The sequence below is a fragment of the Triturus cristatus genome, chromosome 6, assembly GCF_964204655.1.
Source record: "Triturus cristatus chromosome 6, aTriCri1.1, whole genome shotgun sequence".
In the NCBI taxonomy this organism is placed as follows: Eukaryota; Metazoa; Chordata; class Amphibia; order Caudata; family Salamandridae; genus Triturus; species Triturus cristatus.
This window is the reverse complement of record NC_140589.1, coordinates 773,140,318-773,161,295: the sequence shown is the minus strand read 5'-3', so window position 1 is coordinate 773,161,295 and position 20,978 is coordinate 773,140,318. Positions and strand designations below refer to the sequence as shown.

Sequence of the window (20,978 nt, the reverse complement as noted above, 5' to 3'; positions counted from 1 at the left end):
TGAATCGGTATTTTGGAATTCGGTAACTATGAATCGGTATTTACCGCCTCATATTTACCGAAAAGTGGTTTTTGGACTCCTACATCTCACTTGTCTGAATACCGGTCGGTAAAGGCACATTTACCGAAAATCGGCCGTTACCGACCGGTATTTCGCTACCTACATGAGGCCCTTAGTCTCCCCATGTCTACAACCAAAATGAATTTGTGCTTGTGTGATGTAACCAATGCTCATGTAAAGCACTCCAATACCTGACAAGTCTGCACTATATAACACTGCAAAAACACTAAATAATAAGTGTTTTGCACACTTCTGTCATTGGGCTATATTTGGGCTACATCTGGGTGATTTTGGGCTACATTTGGGCTCTTTTGTCTCCGGTGGCCATCTTGGGAGATTTATTTGTTATGAAGTTTCCTAATTTCCTCATGTACTGCAGTCTCCTCAGTAGGAAATGCTTTCAGTTTTTTACGTTGATTCCATCATGAAGGTATTCAGATATGTCACACATTTGCCATAAATTCTGAATGTTAGCCCTCTAGTTGCTCATTAGATCACTGTAGTAAAACTACTGTTCACCATGGAAGTCTGCTCCTGGTATTAAAAGTGCATGTTTCAGTCTGCATGTCAGAATTTTTTAATGAAATAGAAGAGGATTTGAGAAGTCACTCAAAATGTGCCCTCATTTTCTTTCTTCAGCATTAATGATAATTTCTATGGCAAAATGAACCCCCTCATTGTGTTCCTTTTTAAATTAAATGTTTTAAGTGTTACCAGTTTATTCCAATCAAGATGGCTTCAGGTGTGCCATACTTTTGTCATAATGAAGACAGTAAGCGCTCTAGTTGTTTTTAAGAACATTCTGGGACATTCTGTCATTGGGCTATACTTGGGCTACATCTGGGTGATATTTGGGCTACATTTGGGCTCTTTTGTCTCTGGTGGCCATCTTGGGAGACTTATTTGTTATGAAGTTTCCTAATTTCCTCATTTACTGCAGTCTCCTCAGTAGGAAATACTTTCAGTTTTTTACTTTGATTCCATCAAGAAGGCATTCAGATGTGCTCACCAGGGAAAACTGCTGCTGGTATTGAAAGTGCATGTTTCAGTCTGCATGGCAGAATTTTTTAATGAAATAGAAGAGGATTTGAGAAGTCACTCAAAATGTGCCCTAATTTTTCTTTCTGCAGCACTAATCATACTTTTTATGGAAAAATGAACCCCCTCATTTTGTTCCTTTTGAAATTAAATGTTTTAAGAGTTACCACTTTATTCCAAGCAAGATGGCTTCAGGTGTGCCATACGTTTATCATAGGTAGGACTGTTAGCGCTCTAGTAGTTCTTTGGAACACTCTGGGAAGCTGCAGTAGAACACAAAGGAATCAACTGACAGTCTCTGCCCTTGTTGGATGTACATGTTTTACTGAGAATGTCAGACTTCATTCTCACATGACTGAGAAAGATAATGTGAATTTACAGAAAATAAGCTCTCAGTTTAGCTTATAGATCACCTTCCAAACCTCTGTGGTAAAAGCATGAGAAAATATTTTTCTCTCAATCATGATATCCCAGCAGAAGGCTTTTTCACATGGTGAAATCACCTTAGAACATACCACAATTCCTAAAATGAGTATGGTACCATCAACAAATGATTTATAATGTAACTAAAGTCTTAAAACCTTCTATTAACTGCAATGCTTTTTAATGAGGTGCTATCATGTATATTGGTCCCAAGATGGCTGCCAACACTTCTTGGATGAAGTGCTGACAGCCAATCAGATCTCAGGATGAGATGTGTGGTTAGGCTCCGCCCACATATATATATGCTTTTAAATGCTATTTTCTCAGGAAATACTGAACAGATTTACACCAGACCTGCAAAAGGCACTTCCTTGACCTTATGGCTACCTCTCTGCCAAATTTCAAGTAATTCTGTTCAGCCGTTCGGGCTGTAGCTGTGTCTAAAGGTCCTATGGAAAAATGCATGGGAAAAACGCGTTTTGGGACCCCCCTTTTATCTCAGCCCCCGCTTGACGAATCCCCCCGAGACTTTCAGGGTAGGGGCGGAGCGTAGCGCCCCACCTATTTTGAAAAATTCGCGAGGATTCGTCGACCGGCGCCAAAGTTATTCAAAATAGAATGTTGCGGATTTCCTATGGAAACGTGGTCCTAACTATAACTACCTACTGGCGACCGCCAGTAGGTAATATATATATATATTTATATATATATATATATATTCACTGAAAAAACCATAGGTTTCACACACGTTATAGTTAGGAAATAGCATTTAAAAAACCTTGCAAATTCACTTAAAAAACCATAGGTTTCACACATGTTATAGTTAGGTGGATATTTCACTCGTAAAAAACCAATGAAATTCCCCCGTTATAGTTAGTTCAGATAACTATAACTCGCGCGCCCGCAATCCTCTGCTCATGACGTCACATATTACATCACTCATGACATGGTCAGTGGCATCACTCTTGACATCACTAATGACATCATCCTTGTGATAGAGTGGCGGTCGCGCGAGTTATAGTAATCAGAACTAACTATAATGGGGGAATTTCATTGGTTTTTTATGAGTGAAATATGCACCTAACTATAACATGTGTGAAACCTAGGGTTTTTTCAGTGAATTTGTACGGTTTTTTAAATGCTAAGTTATGTATGTATTATTATTTTTTTTATATATTTATTGTTCAATAAACTACGCATTAAAAATTATTTTTATTTTTTTTATGGTTTTTCACCGTGCGCCCCTGCAATTTTAAAAAAAATTTAAATGGAGAAAGGCTAGGGGTATTTTTCAATAAACTACGCATTAAAAATGATTTTTATTTTTTTTATGGTTTTTCACCGTGCGCCCCTGCGATTTAAAAAAAAAATTAAATGGACAAAGGCTAAGGGGTCAGGAACTCTCTACCCTGCCCCCTTTTCACGTTCGCCACCTTCCTTTTCCACTCTCGCACTGAAAACAAACAAATGGCGGCCGACACTTCCTGATTTCGACCAATTCGAACGTTGACTGACATGTGACATGTAACAACCAATCAGAATTACGCTCACGCACGTTAGGGTGCGCGCACGGTGCACGCATGGTGCACGCACGGTGCCCGGCTATAGATATGTATGTGCATTTAACTGCAATTTTCTCAGGAACTGCTGAATAGATTGACTCCATATATGCAAAAGGCACATCCCTGACCTGAGGACTACCTCTCTGCCAAATTTCAAGTAATTCTGTTCAGCCGTTCGGGCTGTACCTTCGACTAAAGGTCCTATTGGAAAATGCATGGGGAAAACGCGTTTTGGGACCCCCCTTTTTCTCGGCCCCCGCTTGACGAATCCCCCCGAGACTTTCAGGGTAAGAGCTGAGTGGGGCGCCCCATTAGTTTTGAAAATTTCACGAAGATTCGTCAACCGGCGCCAAAGTTATTCAAAATAGAATTTTGAGATTTCCTATGGAAACACGGGCCTAACTATAACTATCTACTGGCGACCGCCAGTAGATAATATATATATATATATTTATGTATACATATATATATAATTAATTCTTTTCACCAAAAGATCCCTCTGTGTCGGCGCGCTCACGATCGGTGCGAGTAGTGAAGAAATGGGATCGAGATCTGCATTACATATTGCCACAAAGTAGAAAGAATTACTCGCACTCCAGGAGATTAGTATCAAGACTTTTTACTTCAGTATGATGCAGCCAACACCATCAAGTCGTCTTACAAACCAACGCGTTTCGACCACTCTGGTCTTGCTTTGCACATTTTGGGTCTATATATACACAACTGCCCATATAGCCATTATGATGCACTATGGAAAATGTGGTTCCACTTTACAAAAGTGAGAATATTTACAGTGCACATTCTTTATATTTACAACATAGCTTTTGTGAATCCGAGTTAGTTATACAGGCTAAGTTAGTAATGGCTTAGTGCCCAAAACATTATTTGATTACGTGAATGTTAGGTTTTGACATTTGTTCATGACATGTTTTCTCATTTGCCGGCTTAGTGCCATTTAGTTCATTTTTTGGTCATTTCTCAATTTAAACAAGTACTTATTGTGAGAGTATTTACAAGTGCACATGAAGTTCTTTGTCCCCATTTATTTCTGTCATTTACCGGCTTAGTGCCATTTGTTTTATTTTTTGTTATTTCTCAATTGAGACAAGTACATTTTGTGAGAGTATTTACAAGTGCACATGAAGTTCTTAGTCCCCATTCAATCCGATTGGCTGTTTGGTTTGGAACCTGATAATCATTCTTGATTCCAAGCGTCTCAGTTTTTTGGGTTCTGTCTCCTCCTCTTTTGTTTGGCGGGATTGTTGCCAGCCCCCAGTATTTCATTTGTTGCCATCCATAGTTTTAATGTACTTTCATGTGTTTGGTCATGGCGTATGTTGGATCATCATTTTGGATTGCACGGATATGTTCCAAAATTCTCTTTTTGAGTTGACAAATTGTGCTTCCAATGTATCTGCATCCGCAATTGCATTCCAACATGTACACGCCATATGTGCTTTCACAGTTGATTCTTTCCTTTATTGTGTATCTTCTTCCTTTTGCGTCAGTGATTTCTTTTTTGTTTTCTCCGATCTTGCATGCCTTGCACTTTTTGCATTTTGTTAAGCCAATTTGCCAGGAAAATCATGCCATCTCAGAAATAACAAACATTGGCACATACTGTTGAAAGATTCTGACATGAGGAAAATATTGAAAGACAAACCCAGCATAACATAAAAGCGAGCTCCTTCAATCAAAGACAAAATTGTACATAGTCACTTTACAAAACCTACAATGAAAACGTGGCTAACAGATCTACAAATTGGCTTAAAAAAATGCAAAAAGTGCAAGACATGCAAGATCGGAGAAAACAAAAAATAAATCGCTGACCCAAATGGAAGAAGATACACAATGTAAAATTACTCCCAATGCAGTGGCCCAAAATGTACCTACATGTGATACACCCACACACATACACACATTCATAGACATACACATATATGTTGTGCTGCATGGCAATTAATTTGATTTCTTTGAGTGATTTTGGGGGATTATATATATTTAATTTGTGGTGTTCTAATTTTCATGTCTGTCCTCTATTAGGTATTCCACCTTCTGAGGCTACACATGTTAGTTCTCTAGATGCAAGTGATAAATATGCAAGTGATTGTTTTTGGCACTTTTCTTCACAATGTGATATTCAAGTCTGCTAATCGAGTCTGCTTGAATATATTCACATTATTCAATCTAAAGCTGCATTCTCTGTTCGAAAATAATTGTTATCAAGTCTTGAATGAAATTGTGAACAAAGTCACATGGAAGCTTACAATTTCACTGAACAGTTGAATGGAATTATACCAAATCTGACAGAAAGCATAATTTTTACTCAGAAAAGGTGTTTTTTTGTGATTTGGAGTAAACATGATTAGGTGACACAATGCTCTGCAATGAGGATTTCAGGTACATTTCTCAGCAGAGCTAACTTGGTCCCTTGATCCAGCGCGCGCTCCATTGTGTTTAGCCTGAACGTTTGACTTTGTCTGCAAGACCAGATATCCACAGTTGGCGCTTTTTACGTAAAGCTTTGAGATTATGTATTTCCGGTTCAACTGATTCAATTTTTGTCATTGTGGTCTTAAATAATTTATTAAATGTCACTTTATTTTTCTAAATTGGTGAGGGATTTTTCTTGCCTGCTGTTTTCATGTTGTTACTGTTTGCGTGCTGCATAAATGCTTTACACATGGCCTCAAAGTTAAGCCTGACTGCTTTTGTGGCAAGCTATCAGAGGGTTAAGCACAGGTTAAATTGGGGTTTGCTTATTTTTCACCCTGACAAGAATTGTGGTTGTTACTTGAGTAGAGTTTTAACCCCTCAACCAGTAACCCAAATTCCTACACTAATTATGAAAACGGAGCTGCTGAAAATGGAATTTTACAGAGACCCCTTCCACATCTTGGATAGTGACCGAGAAAAGCAAAATCAGGGAATCACTTCTTACATTGTGCTTTTTTATCTAATTTCACTGAAAGTTGTATATTTACAATCTTTCTGTACATTGCTGAACCTAGCACTCTAATGTGACATGAAGCCTTAGCTGTTTGGAAGTTTTTACTATATCTGTTGAAGAACTCCCTCTCCCACCCCTCCACTCAGGATCATTATGCTTTCTGGCTTGAGTAACCAGGCTGTCCAGGCACTTAGCTGTCACTTTACCATTCATCCTGCTCCTAGTCGACGCCTGAGCTATGCAAATGAGCACCAACAATATAACCACAAGCAACACTGCATAGCAGCAGCTTCTTTCTTTCTATTGGCTTCCCAGTGCGATGACGCTTAATAGTTACAATCATATTTCACTTTAATAAAGAAAAACGAGTTATGAACAGTACATTCCTAAAATGTATATCCATGCAGCACTTGTGTAAAGATGGACTTTCAAACAAGTAAGACAAGTTTCACGCAGAGAATTAGCAAAAGCCTTTTCTATTTCCTTTGACCATAAGAAGTTTACCAATTTGTGTACTTGGTGTCATTTCATGCTGGCTGGAAAAGCTTCACCTGATCCTTCTTGTCAATATTTTACCTTAAGCTGTAATTTTTTGTCATGTTAGTATTTCTTACCTTTTACCTTGCCCACTAATTTTTATCATGTTAGTATTTTTACCTTTCCGAACAAAATTCCCTCGTTGTTTGTCAACAATTTTCCGATCCATGAATTCATAGTTTGCATTAGGGTCTGATTTCATGTTCTTGAATTCAGATTTTTGTACGACAATATCAATTTCATGATCACTTAACTGCTGTCCTACAAATTGGCATATCTTCAGAACAACAGAGCGAAGGTCCTGAAAGAATGTGAAGGCATTTTTAGATTTGGGCAACGATGACATGATTTCAATAAGAGAGAAAGCACCCTTCTAACAACAAAGAAATATTACCATTTTCCAGCAGTTTAGCATGTCAAATTTCATAAATAAAACCTGAATTAATGTGGAATATAGGCATACAGGGGGACCCAGGGCACCCCAATTACAACCAGGGTATTGAGAAGTGACTTTTTTTTACCTATGCTTGAGTTGCATTAGAGCTGGGCAATTTAAGGCAATGAGTGAGGCAGTGAATGACTGAGGGCATGGTAAGTTACTGAATTTTTATCATAATTTACACTGTACATGCACAAAGGTCTAGGAGGAAGACCCTTCTCAATCCATGATCCATCTTTGTAGAATTATTGGCAACTTGATCTACGAATCTTGGAAAAGTATCTAAATTTTAGAAAAAGACTTCAAACTCATCTCTTTTTGCTCATTGCTTCAATCATTTACTTGAGGTTACTTTATAGATTCTAAGCACCAAAAAGCATGTCAAATAGGCAATATACTATGGTAAAACTTTAGCAAATCAAATTCATATTTTCTGGTACTAATACATGATTTACAGGATTGTAAATAGTCGTGCCATTCTCTTTGCTTTGGATATGTGTGGGGAATAGAATTGTGGGAGATGTTTCCTAAGCACCTAGGGGCCTATTTATGGGCTGGATTGGTTTGCTCTTGCACCACACTGTAGCGTCCTGCCAGCCTACGCACTCGCCAAGAGCAGTTGTACATGTCTTTATTCTGCTGCGTGTAAGTCAGAACTCAACATTCTAAACCTGCCTTAAACTCTTCCCTACAATGCTTACATCACAGGCCTACAGTGTACAGTGAGAGCCAAAGTTCCAGCATTCCTCTATGACAAGACACTGCATCTCAAGCTTTGTTAAATAAAAAGTTATAACTTTCACAAATAAAGAAATATACAAATAAATACATAGATACCCAATCAGTTACAATTCTTTAATTAAGCGTTGTAGCACCTGGATCACATGTCCCAAAAGTGTCACTGAAAATCAGGAACTGGAAGTTGGAGTGTCAGTGATCTGCACAGGTGAGGTGGAATTATTAGCAGACACAGAGTGATCAACAGTCTCTCTAGACCCTGTCTCAACATTGAATTTGATGTTTGGTGAGTGATGGGCCACATGTCCAAAATGAAAGTAATCTCTTATAATGGACTTCCCAGGACGCTGGGCTCTCAACATGTGTCCTTTGGTGTTAATGAAAGTGTTATATCTAAGGTTTTATGTAATGCATATTCCCTGTTTCTCTACCTCTGCTGCTCAGCCAGTGTGAATGTGTTGGGTAGAATGTTGGTGTGGAAGGTTATGTCATTGGAATGTGAGGATTGGTGTGAGGTGGAGTGTCAGTTGGATCCTGGGCTGAGCAGCAGAGAGGCTGTTCCTGGTGGGGCCTTATTTACATCTATACTGGAAAACCTACTTAACATCTAAGAACAATAAACTTAATCATTTGTAACCTAACCACGTCTATAGGAACTCCTTACGATTGCACAACATAAATTGGCGACGAGTTGGGTCAAAAACTATGCGTGAGTAATTACTTCAAGCTACTTCTAAGGAACTTTTATTCAAGATCTTACTTAAAAAGAACCTACCTAAGGTTTTGACTCCTTTCCCGCCCACCAGTGTCCATATTCACCGGACAGCCCATTGACAAGCGTATGTTTCCTGCTGCCATTAACAACGTGTATGCTTCATTACATCTGCTGCCTGTTTCATGCTGCCTTTGACACCTTGCTGCCATTTACTGGGCGTGTGTTTCCTGCTGCCACTGTCAAGGTGTCTACTTCAAATACACTTATGCTTCATTACATCTGCTGCCTGTTTCATGATGCCTTTGACACCCTGCTGCCATTTACTAGGCCTGTGTCTTTCATTCTGAATTTTCATTTCAAGCTACTGTTTTCATTCAGCACAGGTCAGGAGGCAGCTCCTATTTTAAAGAGACAGAAAAGTGCAGCAGCAGGATACCACACTGGACTGCTGCGTTAATTTTTATTGGATTAACAGTGTTACATCTGGTAGAGTATCAGGTGATTAGCGGCGTTGTGGTGCTTATTTTGGATAAGTGAGGAGAAGATTCAGCAGACCTAGCGCTACTCATTCTGTGTGCACCGTTACCGTTGACTTTACTTTCAAATCTACTCACAGCAACGTCTTAGCACGAGCGATGTGTCCATGTGTTGGAGTGAGGCTGGTAAAGCCATGACGTCGGGTCATGGCTTGGAGGCCATGCGTTCCAGTTTACAGCCTTACTGCGTTGGTTGGTGGACTCCTCCGCAGCCTACATTCCAGCCGCAGCTATCTCCTGACGTTTCTACCACCGACTTTTGCGTAACATTACGTCTCCTACGTGCAGCGTCCTTCACTCCGTTGCTTAGCAACGCTTGAAAGCCTTCAACGGAGACTCTCTTCAGTACGCACTTGCATCTTTATTTGTGCTTTCTGCGCAGGACAATTACAAGCACCAACCGGCAGTGTCCCTGTGTGTTTAGCGCGGTGATGCGCACACCTATTCTTAAGATCTCCTTCACCAGATCAACATCAGCGGCATTTTGCTTCAATTTGTGAATACTGTTAGCGCGGTGATGCACACACTTTCTTCATAACCTTTGGTTTTCTGTTTGACGTTTGTGTAGCCATCTATGTGAGGTATTTCGGGGGACATTATTTTACTGTCTCCAGCCTTACTGTCTTTACATTAGAGACCCTTTGCAGTTTTCTTTGTTGCTTCTCCTTAAGTGATGAACTTCAGGTTATCCTGACACTTAAGCAAAGTGATTTCCAGTCTCATTTTGGCTCCCATAACTACGGCGTTTTACCATTATGCATTTTTCGATTTCTTCTCATACCTGCATTTTTCTCCATCTCTATTTCTTGCCATTTCACTTATGTTATTTATTGTTTCTCTTATTATACAATGTTTTGATGCTCGTTTGTTTCTTATAGTTCTGCCATTATACTTTCTGGTATTCCTGCTTTAACTTAATTCATGATAGTGTGTTTTATCACATTGATATTTACATATGACAGTACTGCTAACATGTATCCCCCCGGAATTGCAGGTTTTTCATTTTTCTTTCTGTTTGGTTGTCATGGGGTATCCTTTGCTCCTTCACGTGATCTACTTTTACTATGCAGTTTTTTGCTCTTGTGTACTACTGTTTGAATTTGCTTTTCTCTTCGTTTTATTTCCTGTGTGGTCTCATTTTAGGTGTGTCTGCACCAGTTATCTTCTGTGGGGTGCGGTCCATCTAGATCACTCTCTTCTTTGTGTGTTCTGTTTGGAGATATCCCTTGCTTATGTGTGGCATAGATCTCCCTCACTTTATGTTTGGGTGTATGCCACCCGTTGCACGCTTTCTGGTTGGGTATAAGTCACCTGTTGCTTACTTTCTGTTTGGGTGTCAGCCACCCGTTACTTGCTTTCTTGTTGGGTGTCAGTCACCAGTTCTTGCTTTTTGTTTGGGTGTAGCCACCCATTTGCATACTTATGATTGCTTCTGTTTGGCTGCCAGTCACCTCGTGCTTACTTTCTGGTTGGGTGTAAGCCACCCTTTGCTTGCTTTCTGGTTGGGTGTATTCTCATCCTGGTTGGATGCAATTCACCCTTTGCTTGCTCTCTGTTTGGGTGCTAGCCACCCATTGCTTACTTTTGGTTGGTTGTGAGTCTTTGTCATTTCTTCTTTGTTTTGCTGTGTTCCGTGTTTCCCATTTCCCTTCACCAGTCTGGCTAGCTGGTGTGGTTGTGGTGGTAATTTGGAGCACTCTTTCCTTTTTTGTTTTCGTAGTATACTTCTTTCTTATTTATGTATGTCTCTTTCTCCTTTTACTTTTGTGTTTTTGGACGGTTTTCTTCCTTTTGAAATTTCTTGTTTCATCTTTGCTCTGCTTAGAAAGGAGATGTCTGTCTTATCTTTCATTATTTTCCTTTTCCTCCATTCATCTTGTTGCATTTTTATGCATAGTAGCAATTTAAGTGCCTTGTGTAGTTCACAAAATGCTGTTTGCATTTTTGCATTTGTGATATCTTCAGATGCAAGTTTCCTTTTGGTAACTGTAATTTTCTGCTTATATACTAGTATTTTGCGTTTCTTATGTAATGCTGTTTTATACTTGCATTTTGTTACATTTTCTCTTGCAAGTTTCTTTTGTATCATTGTGATCTTTTTTCTTATTTTTGCTATGTTTTTTTGTGCATTATATAAAGGGGGAAGGTTTGTTATATCCAATGATTTATATTATGCATCTTCTCTGTTTCTCTACCTCTGCTGCTCAGCAAGTGTGAATGTGTTGGGTAGAATGTTGGTGTGGATGGTGATGTAATTGCAATGTGAGGATTGCTGTGAGGTGGAGTGTCAGTTGGATCCTGGGCTGAGCAGCAGGGAGTCTGCTCCTGGTGGGGTTTTATTTACATCTATACTGGAAAACCTACTTAACATCGAAGAACAATAAACATATTCATCTGTAACCTAACCACGTCTACAGGAACGCTTTACTAGAACACAACAGATAGTAAAGGGATCAATCTAAAAAGGAGCATTCGATTTCCTTTTTTTTGTATTGTCCAACAAGCACTCAATCTCCTCTTGTAAAAGTGTTGTCCTTTGCATGACATTGTCGCTCAGCATATATTTTTATCTTTTGTTTGTGACCAAGGTCCGTAGTGTGAATGTCTTCCCCATTCTAAAATCTGAGGTTGGTCTATTGGGGCAGCTTGGTCGTCATGGCTCTTCCAAACATGAGAGCTGCAGGGCTTTGTCCTGTCATTGAGAGAGGGCCGAATGGTGAGCTCAAAGAGTAGTTTTAAAACAGCTTTGAGGTCCAGCTTCTCCAATGCAGCATGCTGAACAGCTTTCTTTAGAATAGTCATGAACCGTTCTAACAGGCCATTGGCCTAGGGCCGAAGAGAAGTGCTTTTTTGCTTAGTTATCTTACCCGGGGACCAGTGAAAAGAACATTTACTTTATATTGAGGTGATTCAGAAAGTCTTTAAATTTGCCACTATTAAAGGTGGGTCATTGTCAGACTTTAATTCTACAGATACACCCCATGTCACAAATATGCCATCTAGTTTTTGAATTACCTTTTCTTGTATAGTGGTTGAAAGTTCTTTCACCAATGGAAAATAGGAGTGTTCATAAACAAAGACTAGACAATGAAGTATATTCTCAAGAGGACCAAATAAATCAGTAGCAACTTTCTCCCAAGCATGATGTGGCAATTCTGACATGTTTAAAGGGTGCTGAATGATTTGAGATGAAAGACAGTTGCATATATGACAAGTCTTTAATTAATTTTCAATCCTTTCATTGAGATACAGAAACCAGACTTGCTCATGAAGAGCTCTGTTGCTGTCAACTATTACTCGATGCTCCTATGGGAGACATCGATCACTTGTTGCCGTAGACTCTCAGGAATACCAACTCATATACCTCACTGAATGAGGCCTTCTAGAGTCACTGAAAGTTCATCTCCTACATTGTTGATCATCAAATACTCATTGTCATTAGTGCAAGGTCTGGAGTGCTAGTTCCATGACTGATGAGCAATACCGTCTGTTAATCTTAACATGGCTTCAGATGGCTTCGCTAGTGGCAGTGACAATTAGTTCTAAAGACATGGCAGCTGCTGTGCTCGATTTCACAATAAAATTGATGTAGGCCTCCACTGTCTTTTATGGGGTATCAGGGCCTTGTAATGGCACTCTTGGAAAATAGTCAGCCGGATTCTGATCTTTCCCTGGACGATGAATAATCAATTTGTTGTGTTCTTGTTACCTCAAACCCCACAGTTTCAATTCGAGAAAGCATTTTGCTTTGAGATTGCTAAATATCATCAACAGAGCTTGATGATCAGTCACTACAGTGAAAGGCTCTCCGTACAAGAAAACATGGAGATATTCACAAGCCCAAACCACTGCCAAACTTGCTTTCTCAGGTTGCGAGTACGAAAGTTCTGTTTGTGATAGCCTCTTACTGGCGCATGCCATTATATGTCTCCAGACATTTGGCTGTCCGCTGTGCTGTGCAAGGATTGCACTCAACTTGACAGTGCTAGCTTCAGCTACAACCTCTGTATGTAGTTTAGGATCAAATTAGGCCTTTTCAGTGGCACCCTCAATGCATTGCTTGATGTGTTGGAAGCTCTTCTCACACTCAAGTGACTAATGAAAAGTAACTTTTTTTATCATTGCAACAGAGCACTGACCATAGCAGAGTCTTGTATGTATCTCGAACAGTAACTGGCCAGTCCAAGAAAGGATCGTAACATAGAAATGTATTGTGAGGGATTTGCAGTAGACAATGCTTGCACTTTTGCTGGATCGGGTTTCATAACCTCATCATAAAAGACAAGAGCAAAGAATTTGAAACTCTTCTTGTGGAATTCACATTTGTCTGCATTCAGAGTAAGCCTGGTTGGAGTTCGCAGAGTTTACGCCATGGAAAGCGACGAAGTGCCAGAAAAACTCCGCCGCGCTCTGCGGAATTTCGACAGGGGTGGAGTCTGTTAAGTCACGCTGCTCACACTGATTGTTAGCGCTAGGAGTTTGTCTTGCACTGTAAAACCAGCGCAAAAGGCACTATGCAGTGCACCAGAGGGCGCTTCTGCTTTCTGCCACTCGAGTAGATATTTTACTTGAGCGGCAGCTTCCTTAAAGTGAATGGCATGTTTCTCAATGCAAGCAGTCGCGACCTGCCGCGAACGCCTGCGATGAGGAATCTCACCAGGGGGAGGTCTAGTGCGTTAGTTTTTTCTCGCAAATGCAAAAACAACAATTGATGGACAGAATGCAGAACAATGTCATACATTCACCCCAGTACAGAGATCTGGGCCTAAATCCATCGTTTTTTTGCTCACCATGCCATTCCAGTTTGAACCCAGCCATATGCAAATCAGTCTTGACCCTGTGCCTCATGTGAACAGTCCAGCCCGAACTGCCAAGCCAGGTCCTCCCTGGACTGGAAACAAGCATCCTAGGACCGGTTTCGGGGTTTCACCCCTCTTCAGCCAGGATAGCTTGATTCCAGTGGCATGGAGAGCACGGGACTCACGTCTGAGCATACCCGTCCCACTCGGGGTGACAAATGCAAAAACAACAATTGATGGACAGAATGCAGAACAATGTCATACATTCACCCCAGTACAGAGATCTGGGCCTAAATCCTTCGTTTTTTTGCTCACCATGCCATTCCAGTTTGAACCCAGCCATATGCAAATCAGTTTGGGCTGGACTGTTCCCATGAGGCACAGGGTCGAGACTGATTTGCGTATGGCCATGTCTAAACTGGGGTGGGCTAGTGGGCAAAAGAACGATGGATTTAACCCAGATCTCTTGACTGGGGGAGAATGTCTGCATTGTCAGCATTCCGTCCATCATTTGTTTGTTGTAACGAGTTTTTTCTCGCAAGCACTCAGCAACTTACCGTTGGTGAGCCACTTGAGAAAAAAATGCGGCTCCGCGTCACTTCGCAGACTTTTTCAGAACTCCGCACTCCGCACAGAGCATGGAGTGGGCAAAACTCAGTGAGCTCTGCCGCCGGAGTGCAATTCTTCACCCACCCATAATTCAGAGATAAGCCTGCATTGTTCAGCAAACAACGTACTTGCATGAGAGCTGTGTCATGCTCTTTCTGTGTGGCTCCGAAAAACAATATATTATCACTATAGATAAATGTTATGTTATGTTAACATGATTTTTAAAGTGCACAGCTACTCAGCAGAGTGTCCTGGCACTCAGGTTAAGGGCAACAGACCAGGGAACCTAGATTGACTGCCTGAAGAGCGATGTCTTCAGTTTCCTCTTGAAGGCAGCAAGATTACTGACCATATGGAGGTCTGTTGGAAGATTGTTCCAATTGAGCGGCCCCAAGTAAGAAACGGATCTCCCGCCTACTCAGGGACGGACGAACGGTACCCGCTGGGATGTATTAGCTGATCCTCTCTCTGAGGTATACCATGCCCACGTCGTACAAGGCCTTATTCACTAGGACCATGGCCTTAAAAATAATCCTATTTTTTATAGGGAGCCAGTAGAGGGCCCTCAGGTGAAAGGACATGTGAGTCCTGGGTGGGAGTCTGAGTAGCAGTCTAGCTGCCAAATTTTGCAGCACCTGGAATCTATTGAGAAGAAAATCAGGAAGGCGGAGGTATAGGGCATTCCCATAATCCAGCCTTATCGTGATCAAAGCCTGAAGGACCTTTCTGCCTGCAGACTCAGACAGGAGAGGTAAAAAAAACAATTAGCATGCGGAGAGTGCTGAAGCAGGAGCCAGCTAGAGCTTGAATATGTGGTTGGAAAGAGAGGGTGCTGTCAATTATAATATCTAGGTTCTTCACAGTGTTCTGGAGGGGACCAGGCTGAGGCACATTGCTTGGCCAGCAGGTTCTCACCAGATTGTGGGTGACATCTCCAGGACCACGATCTCAGTTTTATTCAGATTACACCTTAGTTGGTGCCGGTCCAACGACTGAAACCCCCTGGCGAGACTGCGCGAGATAAGTTCCCCATCCAGTTCACATCCCTTCTCAGAGGCAAAGAGTAGGTGCGTGTCATCCGCATAAGACATGACTTTAGCACCCAGGGACTCAGCCAGTATTGCCAAGAGCGTGAGGTATATTTTAAACAGGGTGGGGCTAAAGGCCAAACTCTAGGGTATGCCCTCAGTCAGGGTTCTGGCTTGCGAGGCATAAGGGGGCAGCCATTCTTCCTGAGTACGTTTGCTCAAAATTGATATCAGCCAAATCAAACACGAATTTCTGATCCCTAACTCTTGAGGCCGCTTAATAAGCTTAGAGTGGGGCACAGTGTTGAAAGCTGCAGTGAGGTCCAGGAGGATCAGAATGGCCTTGCCTCCCTTGTCTAGGGTGTTCCTTATGTGTTCAAAAATTTCCAGAAGCGAGGTCTCAGTGCTAAGATGGGGTCGAAAGCCAGATTGGCTGGGATGTAATATTTTATTATCTTCCAAGTAAAAGGAGAGTTGGCGGTTGAGTTCCTTCTCCAGAAACTTTGAGAAAGCAGAGAGAAGGGAGATGGGCCTGCAATTCGCCAATTGCTTAGGATCAGCTGCTGTTTTTTTCAGCAGAGTGAGCACTTGCTCCCTTTTCCAACCTAATGGAACCACACCCATTGCCAGAGAGATGCTAAATATGCTGTTCACTATAGGATTGATAGATTGAGCAGCCATAGTTAGCACGGCAGTCGAGCAAGGGTCTAAAGGGGAGCCGGACTTCAGGCCCTCCAACGCTGAAAGTGACAGTTCGGGAGAAAGGGGGGCAAACTTGTCTAGTGAGAAGGGCGTGGAAAGGGAAAAAGAATCCTTTTGGGGAGATACCTGTGCTTGGTAGATATGAGCATTATTAGGGAAATTGTTCTGAACGGTCTTGATTTTCTCATGGAAAAAAGAGTCTAATTCACTGCACCACTCAACAGTAGGTGTAAATACTCTAGATATGACAACGAGGCGCAGAAAAGAATTAACAATTTTAAAGATTTCCTTAGCTTTGTTGTCTGCCCCCTCTATCCTTATATCAAAGAAGGGCTTTTTAGCTAGAGATAATTTCCCGTGGTATTTCTTCATTGAGATCTTATATTTTGCTTTATCCTCTGGATGGAAATTGTGACTCCAAACACTTTCTGGCTGTTTACAGAGTTTTTTGCATGCTCTAAGCTCATCACTGAACCAGGGGGGAGATGGTTTCAACCTTGATTGAATTTTTTTTTAATAGGGGCTAATGCGTTAACAGTCCCCCAAATCCAGCTCTCCAGGTGTGAGGTGTCCTCTTCCACAGAGCAGGACAGGACTGAGGTGCTAATTGTAAGAGCACGGTTCAGGTTGTCGTGCTGTATTGTGTGATAAGCGCGATAGGAGGTCTGAGTGTTATCCTTCAGGGGTGGCCTATTGCCAGTCTGTGGCCAAGAGAATGGAATAAGGTACTGCTCTGGCCATGGAAGAGGAGTGGATTGAGACACTTCCAGGTTCATGTTGGAAAAGACCTGGTCTAGGGTATGGCCAGCTTGGTGAGTGGGACCAGAGAACTGTTGTTTCAGGGAAAGAGAACTCATGATTTCAAAGAGTGTGGTGGCCTTGTGCCCCTTAAAATCACCCAGCACTAGGAAATGGGCATACCTCATCGCCCATTGGGCTAATGCACTCTACAACAAGCAAAATCAGGGGCTGGCGGGGCTTGGGGAATGCTAGAGAAGGACCTCTGCAAGCGACTGGTTGGAGGTAAGGGACAGACAGAAGCCAAGTGCCTCCGCCATCTCTAGGCCCTCGAGAGAACGATGAGCATTTGTATTCCTTGTTATACAGTAGTGCCATCCCACCCTGCCTACCTATTTCACGGTCCTCCCTCAAAATTCTGTCAGGAGGAACGGCAGTAGCCAGTGTAGGGTTGGCTGATGCCGGGAGCCAGGTTTCTGTGAGAAAGAGGACATCCAGTTCCTCATTGTTTAATATGTCGAAAACCTGAAGCTCATGTTTCTGGAGGGATCTTACGTTGATCAAGACAGCCCAAAACTATTTTTGAGGTTTTCCTGCCTTATCTGGAATGTGTGGGGCCCTGTTGGAACTAGGCCTAGTGGAGGACAATGCGCAGCTAAGGCACACAAATTCCTCAGTTATCTTACCCGGGGACCAGTGAAAAGAACATTTTCTTAAGGGGGCCATGCGGAGTAGAGAGGCCCTATCAAAGTTAATAAAATGATTGACTGCTGGAAAAAAAAAGCATAGTGGCTGGCGCTGGATGCTTCTGGGAAGCTGACAGGCGCAGACAGGCTTGACGTTGGTGCGCCCTGGCTCCCTTTGTAGGGATAAGGGCTGGACAACAAGAGTGCTCACTAACCAAGATGACGCCTCTAGAGCGCCCCAGCCGAGAAGAGGAGAAAAGTAAAAGACCACACTTCCCTAGTGAGAAGAACCACCTCCCCCTCCCAAATGCGACCAAATGGAAAGAGGAAGGTTGAAAAACAAGTTTAAAAGGGACCACTATGGCCAGCAAATAAAGTGCAGCGTGATGCGAAAACAGAATCAGTGAAAGTCACATTCAAATGTAATAACAGTTTTTATTCAGTAGGTAAAATGAGCAGTACAAATGCAGAGCAATTAGTCAGGTATCCCAGAGCCTTACCTCGTCCGTGCCGGGGTCCCTTTGTAAGCATAAGGGCTGGATGATTATAGTGTTCACTAACTAAGATGTCGCCTCTAGAGTGTCGCAGCCCGGAAGAGGAGAAAAGTAAAAGACCAGACTTCCCTAGTGAGAAGAACCGCCCTCCCCTCGCAAATGCGACCAAAAGGAAAGAATAAGGTTAAAAACCAAGTCTAAAAGGGACCGGTATGGCCCTTAAATAAATTGCAAAGTGCAACGAAAACAGAATCAGTCAAAGTCACATTCAAATTCAATAACAGTTTAAATTCAGTAGGTAAAACGAACAGTACAAATGCGGAGCAATTAGTTGGTTATCCCAGTGCCTTACCGCGTCCGTGCTGCGGCTTCCTTTGAATGCATAAGGGCTGGACGAATAGAGTGCGCACTAACCAAGATGGTGCCTCCAGAGCATCCCAGCCCAGAAGAGGAGAAAAGTAAAAGATCACACTTCCTTTGTGAGATCAACCGCTGCCCCTTGCAAATATGACCAAATTAAAGAGGAAGGTTAAAAACCAAGGGGCTGATTCACAGAACTAATCTGAGACAAAATCCTAAATTTACCACTTCTGATATTCACAGAAGGCATTTACTATTTTTGGCATTCACAGAAATCACATATGACTCCTATCTTTACATCTGCAGTCGGCCGGAATCCCTGCACCCGGACTGTACTCTAAGCAACTGGACCGTACTCTCCGGCTAGGGCTGCACTCTCTGGCTTGAGCAGTAATCTCCGGCTCGGGCCGGATAAAGAGTAATCAATGGACTGGAATGCAATTTTTACAAAAAGGAACATTAGGAATGTGTGATAAATAGTAAAGGAGGTCATGAAAAACAGTTTGGGCAGGGAAAAGTGTATGGCCAGATACTCCATCATAACCCATAAAAGTTTGCTCCTTTGCATCATGGTGCATGCAGTGCACAATTTGCACTCCCCTCAGTGTTGACTGCGGTGTCAACACGACAGTCAACACTAAGGGAGGGTCCTCATTGTTGACTGTGGTGTTGACACTACAGTCACCACTGAGGGGAGAGCAAATTGTACCATGATGCAAAGGAGCAAACTTTTCTGGGTTATGATGCAGTGTCTGGCCATGTTCTTTTTTTGTAAAAATTGCCTTCCAGTCTATTGATTACACTTTATCCGGCCCGAGCTGGAGATTACGTCTCAAGCCGGAGAGTACGGCCCTAGCCGGAAAGTACGGTCCGGATGCAGAGAGTACGGTCCGGGTGCGGAGAGTACAGTCCGACTGCGGATGTAAAGATAGGAGTATTAAGTGATTTCTGTGAATACCAAAAATTGTAAGTGCCTTCTGTGAATACCAGAAGTGGTAAGTTTAGAATTTTGTCTCAGATTAGTACTGTGTATCAGCCCCCAAGTTTAAAAGGGACCGGTATGTGCCGTAAATAAAGTGCAACGTGCAGCGAAAACTGAATCAGTCAAAGTCACATTCAAATTCAATAACAGTTTAAATTCAGTAGGTAAAATGAGCAGTACAAATGCGGAGCAATTAGTCGGGTATTCCAGAGCCCTACCGTGTTTGCGCTGCAGCTCCCTTTGTAGGCATAAGGGCTGGATGACTAGAAGGCGCACTAACCAAGATGGCGCCTCTAGAGCTTCCAAGCCCGCAAGAGGAGAGAAGTAAAAGACCACACTTCACTAGTGAGAAGAACCTCCCCCCTTCGCAAATGCAACCAAAGTGAAAAAGGATGGTTAAAAACCAAGTTTAAAATGGACCGCTATGGCCGGTAAATAAAGTGCAGCGTGCAGCGAAAACAGAAACAGTCAAAGTCACATTCAAATTCAATGACAGTTTAAATTCAGTAGGTAAAATGAACAGTACAAATGCGGAGCAATTAGTCAGGTTTCCCAGAGCCCTACCGTGTTTGCACCGCAGCTCCCTTTGTAGGCATAAGGTCTGGATGTCTAGAGTGCGCACTAATCAACATGGCGCCTCTAGAGCTTCCCAGCCCGGAAGAGGAGAGAAGTAAAAGACCATACTTCCCTAGTGATAAGGACTGCCCCCCCCCCCCTAGCAAATGCGACCAAAAGAAAAAAGGAAGGTTAAAAACCAAGGGGTATATTCACAAGAACGTGTGATAACTACCGCAAGAGTAGCTTAACGCAACTCTCAACATTGCAGCCTATTGCGGGAAAATAACCCTGTGTCAACGTGGAATTCACAACAAGGCGGTTCCAATGCTATAGTCTGCTGAAACAGCGGACAATGTTCGCGATACAACCACCTTGATGGAGATAAAAACACAAACCACAACACCAAAAAACCTGTGATGGGCCAAAGCGCGATGATGAAATCAGCGATAAGCAGCGCCAGGCCTGCAACACACACCTGGCCGGAGGGAAAAATCCACATAAAAATTGAAAAAACACCCAAACACAAACTGACCAACACCCAAGCACCATGGAGGCAGCCGGAGCAGGCGCAGAGGATGAGCACAACCCAACAAGCACCCCGGATGACCAGCCCGAGACATCGGGGACAGGGAAGGGCAAGGACAAGAAGAGGAAGACGAAGTTCAGTCCGCAGGCGAACAGGATCATATTCACGGAGGTGATGGAACACCACCAACAACTGTTCGTCAACTCCAGCGTGTCATTGGGCACCAAAACTGGAATATGGCGGGATATCGTAGACAAGGTGAATGCCGTTGGAGAGCACAAGAGGACAATGGACGAGGTCAAGAGGCGATGACATCAAGCGGTAGACCAAGGAGAAACTTGCAGCCAACCAGAAGGCAGCAATGCAGACTGGAGGTTGGGGTCCAACGCCACAGCTCGAACTGGATGACATGGAGGAGCTGTTGTCGACAGTCATCAGTGTGGATACTGTGGCCGGAGTCGGGGGACCGGACACCGCTCGACAGGACACAACACAACC

The 20,978-nt window shown here is 42.5% G+C and overlaps 1 protein-coding gene across 1 annotated transcript in view; it reads right to left on the bottom strand.

Annotated features, from left to right (window-relative positions):
- LOC146817851 (amine sulfotransferase-like) overlaps nucleotides 1-20,978 on the bottom strand; it is a 500,929-nt gene that overhangs the window by 128,056 nt on the left and 351,895 nt on the right. The window contains exon 7 of the mRNA XM_085611330.1: nucleotides 6,691-6,871. Coding sequence (XP_085467456.1) covers nucleotides 6,691-6,871 — 181 coding nt within the window. The remainder of the gene's footprint in view (nucleotides 1-6,690; nucleotides 6,872-20,978) is intronic.